Below are 6,689 nucleotides of genomic sequence, written 5' to 3' on the forward strand. Positions count from 1 at the left end.
AGGTTTTCCACTGGGACACAGATCAAGGCAGCGGCCACGCCGGGCCGCAGCACGCACCGGGGGGCGTACCAGCCCGGGCGCCACGACCCAGCGAACCCGACAACCCAGCCAGCACCCAGAAAGGACCCCTCCCAAGGGAGGGGCGGGTCGAGAGCCAGGGAGCCCCCTCAACACGACAAGGTGGTGCACCCCGAGAAAGGGACCTAACTAACTAACCTAACTTAACCAAACTAATCTTTTTTTTTTTTTTTTGGTGACGGGGAAAAATCCTCATGGATACCCCTGACCTCCCGGGGTGGGGGCCAAGGGTTATGCCGGACTCTTACCGGCTAAAACTCCCCCGGGTGTCTTCCGTGCGCTCTGTGATCGGGGTCAGGGGACATTGCTTTTCGGCCCAACCTTGCGCCTGAGTCTCATCCGACTCCCTTCCCTTTTGGCTCCCTTGTGGGGATGTTTATCTCCTCAGGTGGGGGGTCGACACCCCACCCCCCGCCAACCCCCCCACGCGTGGAGAGGAGGGCGAGTATCTCGAAGCAGATATCCCCGCCTGCTCCGAGCCCCCGCTCCCTCAGGCGTCTCTCTCGGACATGTCTCTATTGGGGTTCGATGATTGAGTCCCATACTATTCCCCTGCTGGATCTCTCTTCTACCCAGATGTTCCTTTGGCCATAGTTGAGCCCTACCTTCTTATTAGTTCCTTCCTTACTTAGTTTTTCTACGCTTGTCCTTCTTTATGTGTATTGGTTCTTCTGGTTAAGTATATGGTTCTTCCTCTTTTATTAATTATCCTCCTCCGATTCCGATTCCGCTCCTCCTATCCTTATGTCCTGTCTCCTCCATTCATCCTGTTTTTTTTTGCCAATACCTTCCTGCAGAAGGCGCCGTATGCCTCTCACATGTCCTTACTTGCTGTGATTTTGATTATAATTTCCTTCAGTGTAATGCCTATTCCAGTTGTGTTTCTCATTATTGGTCTTTTCTCTTCCCATTGTGTGCAATCTTTCGTTGTGTGTGTATTGGAATCTGTTGCCTCTCCGCAATACAGGCATTCCGCTGTGGTCGTTTTTTTATTCTATGTGTGAAGCTGCCGAAGCTTCCGTGGCCCATCAGCATTTTCGTCATAAAATAGGTCAGCTCCCCGTGTCTCCTGTTCAGCCAGTTGTCAAACACAGGTAGGATTGCTTCTCTTATGTTAACGCTCGGTAGGTAGGGGTCGCTAAGCCTCATCCTCCATCTTGTACTTAGTTTTTTTTTTTTAGTTCTCCTTATTTCTTTGCTTTCTTCTGCTGTGATGAAACCGTTCCTCCTGATTACCGCTTTCTTCTCTAAAAAGACTTATGCTCTCAGCGTTGCCAGGAGGTCGATTGGTGGTATTCTTGCCAGCATTGCTGATGCCGGGTGTGAGACTGTCCTGTATGCTGCTACTATTCTCAGCGCCATCCTTCTCTGTATTCTCTTCCATGGTTCAGCCGTCTTCCTTTTCTTCATTAGGTCTTTGTACCATACGGGAACTCCGTACAACATTATTGAGTGCACTACATGTGCGTACAGTCTCCTTTTTTTTCTCGCTCAGTCCCCTGTTGTTCGGTAGGAGTCTTGTCAGGTGTGTCGCCGTCTTCTCGCACTTACTGGCTGTCTGTTCGAAGTGAGTCTCGAATGACCACTTGTGGTCCACCACTAGTCCCAGATATTTTATGATTGCTCCGGTTGTAGTGTGTCCATTTCCAATTTTTAATTTAATCTTCTTGTGTTGTTTGGAGCTGCTAAAGAGTAGCGCTTCCGGCTTGTCCTGCGCTACTTCCAGGTCTAATATTTTCAGGTGGTTGCAGACCATTTGCGTTGCTACCTCCGCGTTTGCTTTAACTTCGCTCTCTACTTCTCCTCCCGCTAGGATGATGGTATCATCTGCATAGCAGTATACTCTACATCCCGATGGCAAGTTTATCTCCATGACCAAGTTGAATGCTATGTTCCAGAGCAACGGCCCTATGACCGACCCTTGTGGCACTCCTGTGGTCACTTTCTTATATATGTTTGTCCCCTCTCTGTTTATATATGTAACTGACCTTTCGCTCAGATACGCCCTTATAATTCGTACTATGTAGATTAGAAATCCCCATTGTGTGACTGCCTCCATTATTGTCGCCCATGGTATGGTGTTGAACGCATTCTTTATGTCTAGCTTGATTGCTAGGCATATGTGTCCTTTTTTCACGTAGGAATCGGTATACTTCCTCACGTCGAGGATTGCGTCATTTGCCTCCATGCTGTTCCTGAACCCATATTGTGCTTCGTTTAAGTCCTTTACTTCCTTCATCCTTGCTACGATTCTGTTGACGATTATTCTCTCAAAGACTTTGCCTAGGTTGTTGAGAAGGCATATCGGTTTGTAGGATTCAGGGTGCCCATCCGGTTTGTCCGCCTTCTTGAGTAGGACTAAGTTGGCTACTTTCCAGATTCTGGGAAATTTACTTTGCTTCAGGCATTGTGTGAAGCATTCCGCCATATCCCCCGCCGTATAGTCCACCGCCATTTTCCAAACTGCTTTCGTCAGGCCATCTGGACCTGCAGCTTTCTTAATCTTGCCTGTTCTTTTGATTATGCTTATTATTTCCGCTGTTTTGATTTTATCCTCTTCATTCCAAGTTTCTTCGCTTCTTAATTCCGGTATCTCTCTCGGATCGTTGTTCTCTGGAAAGAGTGTGTCCACGATATTCCTCACTGTTCTCGGGTCCATGTTTTCTGTGAGTGTCGCTGTTTTCTCTTTCAGTTTTCTCATTACTAACTGGTAGGGTTTCCCCCATGGGTCTTTTTTTAGGTCGTCCAGTAGTTTGCTCCACGCCTCACCTTTGGCCTTCTTGATTTCCATTTTGAGCTCTTTTCTGGCTGCTTTGGCTTTATCCCTCAGCCGGTTGATAATTGCTAGGGGTTTTATATTTTTTCTTCCTCTTGTTACAACCCTTCTGCACTTAATGCACTTTTTTCTTTTTTCTTCTATTGTGATATTCCACCAATATACTTGTTTCTTGTGTGGGCCTGATCCCTTTTTCGGTGTTGATATTTCGAACGCTGTTTTAACTATGTCGGTTAGCTTTACTGCCAGATCTTCGGCTTCGCTTGCTTTCCTTGTTTTGCCCCAATCAGCGACTAGTATCACTGCTTCGATGGTTTCCAGGTTTGTTTCTTCCACTTTCCACCTTTTAGCCTCCCTTCTTTTCTGGTTCTTTCCTTCCTTGTTCCTGCCTTTTTTTTCTATCTTGAATTCTATGTTGTTATGGTCCGAAAATCCCGATATTCTTCTGTCACTTTCCAGTCTTTTATATTGTTTGCTAGGCCGGGGATTGCCCACGTTACGTCCACCTTTGAGATTCCCTGTGCTCTCACGCAGGTGGGTGTCTCCCCTCTGTTTACTATTTGCAGGTTTAGTGCTTCTGTCCAGATCTCCAGAATTTCTCCTTTGTAATTTGTTATTTTGTCACCCCACATTTTTGATCTCGCGTTAAAATCACCTGCTAGTATCAGTTGTTTGTTGTCTAATGCTTTTATGCAGTTTTCCAGCCTGTTTAGAAATCCTTTTGCCTCGAGTCTCTTCATGTTGGGGGATATGTAGCAACTTGTGTGTTCTCCATATTCTACTATCACGAATCCGTTATCTCTAAGGATTAGATTGGCTGCTAGTTTCCCTCTTCTTAGTCTCCATGTGATGGCTGCTTTCATTCCGATATCGCTCACCCAGTTGTCCTTCCTAGGTACGAAGTGGGGTTCCGATAGGATCGCTAAATCGATGTTTTCTTCTGCCATATATTGACGTAGGATGTCCTGCGCTGTCTGTGAATGATTGACGTTTGCTTGTACAATCTTAATCATTTAGTCCGTTCGTTTCCTGCGCATTACTCCGATAAGCAAGTATATTGTTGTCTTTTGTTTCTTCTACATCCATTTTTTCCTGGTTCCCTGATGGTTGCCCTAGCTCCGTTCTAGTGTTCATTGTTCCTTCCTTCTCTTTCCTCTCCCCTTCTTATTGTACTACCCTTCCTCTTAATTCTGCTCTATTAATTCTTTCTCCGTTTTTTCCCTGCGATTTTGCTTTACAGAGCTCGCTCCCAATTCGATGACTTGCTGGTAGGTTTCTTTCCGCGCAGATCAGGCACCACGCTTTTCCTCGACAATCTCTGGATATGTGGTCGTCTCTTCCACATCTATAGCATGTCTTTGACCTATCTTTCTCATTCTTACAGCTTGTCCTTGTGTGGCCGAATTCTAGGCACCTGTAACATTGTAGTCCTCTGTTGGGTAATAGCGTGACATTAACCATTGTCCATCCTATTTTAACCTTCTCTAGCTCATTCATTTTTAGTGCGGCTTTTAGTGGGCAACGCAGCCATATCGAACCCATACTGGTTCAATCCGTTCTTAGCATTCCTGTTTTAATTTCATCTATTCCACAGCTCCCTCTATCCGCTACTGTGTGTGCCACCTCGGCGATAGTGGCAGAGTCGTCCAGACCGACCAGTCTTAACTCTGCCATTTGCTTGGGGATCGACACCCTTGCTCCGTCCGACAGTACCTCTCCCAGTTTATTGGCGAGTTTGCTCGCTTTCTCCTCTCCATTTTCCCCTTGATCTCTATCAGAATGCCGCCGCCGATGTCCTTCTTAATTCTTGTTTCCTCGATCCCTAGCTCTTCTAGCGATATTTTTTCTCTCGCTAGTTTCATGGCTTCCTTGTAGGAGAGGCCTCCTTCTGTTTGTCTAATGGCCACTGCCGCTGATTTGGTGGGCCTTCTTCTTTCTGGTGTCCTGTTCCTTTCCTTGAGCCCTGTATCCTGTTTTGCTCTATTGCCACTTCTATCCCTTGTCTGTCTCCAGTTTTGTTGTTTTTGTGTTTCTCCATTTCTTAGGACTTCTGCCCATGATCTGCCCTTATTTGTTTCTTCCTTTCTTGCTTCCTGTGTCTTTTGCTGCTCTTCCTTTCTCCCTTTCCGTAGTTCCTCGATTTGTCTGCTCAGTTTGTCTATCATTAGGTCTCTGTCATTTTTACCTGTGTCGTACAGTTGTTTCCTTACTCCCTTTAGGGGTGGTCGCAGCACGACGTTTTCGGTTATTCTGATTCCTTTGTTCCCCTTCTTGTGTCTCCTATCTGTATCTTGTTCTGTTTCGCCTCCTTCTCCCCTCCTTTTCGGTTTCATAATATCTCTGTTCTCCCACTCCTTTGTGGTAAATGCATTCCTACTTTTCCTGTCTTCTGTTCTCCTTGATCCCTTCTCCATCCTATCTCCTCTCTCTTCCGTTCCTTTCCTACTTGTGTTTCCCCTTCCTCCGCTTTCCTTTCCCTCACTGAACACAAAGACGTCTTTCCCCCCTCGTTTCCCTCTGCTCCCGGAGTACTCTCCATACTTATGTTTATGCTTGCAGCCTTATATGCCTGGATCGATTCTTGCAACACCTCCGCCACACTTTTGTCCCTCATGTTATTTGCTTCTAATTCATTCATTGTATCCTTTAATTTTTTCATTTCCTCTCTGTAAAATTTGTTTTCCGTCTTCAACTCGGTTATTCTCATACGTACGAACGGTGATTCGTCATTTTTTTCAGGAGCACCATTGTAGCTTCCCTAATTGTTTTGAGTATGGCTTTCATTTGTCCACTTATTGCGCCCTTTATTTTTGCGCACTTTGCTCTTAGTGCATCAACTTTTTCCGCGTTCTCGATGATTCCAGTAGCGATTGCTACCGAGGATACGAATTCGAATTTAAAATTCGTATTGTCCCCACTCTCTTTTTTTACCCGCTACGCTTTTTCGTTTTTTCGCCGTTTTGTTGATATTTTCTAACGCAGTTATTCTTTCATCTTCCTTGCCCATGATTACTTCGCATAAACTTACTATCTCCGACATATTTCCTGTTTCGCTCGTTGTTGCTTCTCTGTTTTCTATGTCTCTCCCTCCCTCTTTGCTTGTTTCTTTTCTTAGCATGTCTGTCCTGGTTTTAGCAAATTCTGCTGCCTTTTCCTCGAAAAGACTTGTTCCTTCTTTTCCTTGGATCATCTTCTTATTGCCTTCCTTTGGTTTCCCATTTCCTGATTTCTCCGTTTCTTCTTCCTCCTTTTCCCATCCCGTTGCATCCTGGTCCGCTTCCTTTCCCCAGCTTTTGGCGCTCATGTTCGTCCTAGTGCGTCGTAGCGTTTATTTACTTCGCGTAGATACACCCGTGATCACCCCCGGTGCTTTGTGTCGTGACGTCTGCGCACGCACGTGTACCTCACGATCGCCCGCCTGACGTCACGCTCGCTACGTCACTCCTTACTTTCTCTTTCAGCCGGTACAGTCCACTTAGCAACGGATATTCAATCCAATTACTAATTATACTTTTCTCGGTGTTTATGCACTTTGCCGACTTGCACTTCCGCCTACTGCTATCTTAATGCTCTCAGTCTCTGCCTATTGACCTTCGCTCAGCTGAGTCTATGTCAATTTTCACGCAGAAGGCACGAGCGTGTTTCCCTAGGTTGCTTGCTTTTTCCCGAGTCTCGCAGCCACTCACGGCGACGGTGTCCCCAACCGTGACCTGGTGTATATTTGACACCAGTGAATGAATTGTTAAACCAAAAAAAAGAAAGAAAGAAAAGTAACAAATCAATATTAGCCTGGGTTCCCGTCACTACGGCGCGCGTGCGCAATATTTTCACTGCG

At 46.0% G+C, this 6,689-nt stretch overlaps 1 protein-coding gene across 1 annotated transcript in view; it reads right to left on the reverse strand.

The window, feature by feature from the left end:
- The window catches only part of LOC116853523, a 6,607-nt gene extending 5,145 nt beyond the window's left edge, over positions 1 to 1,462 (reverse strand). The window contains exon 1 of the mRNA XM_032834651.1: positions 1,315 to 1,462. Coding sequence (XP_032690542.1) covers positions 1,315 to 1,462 — 148 coding nt within the window. The remainder of the gene's footprint in view (positions 1 to 1,314) is intronic.
- Positions 1,463 to 6,689: the final 5,227 nt, after the last annotated feature.

This window comes from Odontomachus brunneus, unplaced genomic scaffold (genome assembly GCF_010583005.1).
Source record: "Odontomachus brunneus isolate Ranch 3 - 2012 unplaced genomic scaffold, Obru_v1 Obru_scaffold_345, whole genome shotgun sequence".
NCBI classification, from domain to species: domain Eukaryota; kingdom Metazoa; phylum Arthropoda; class Insecta; order Hymenoptera; family Formicidae; genus Odontomachus; species Odontomachus brunneus.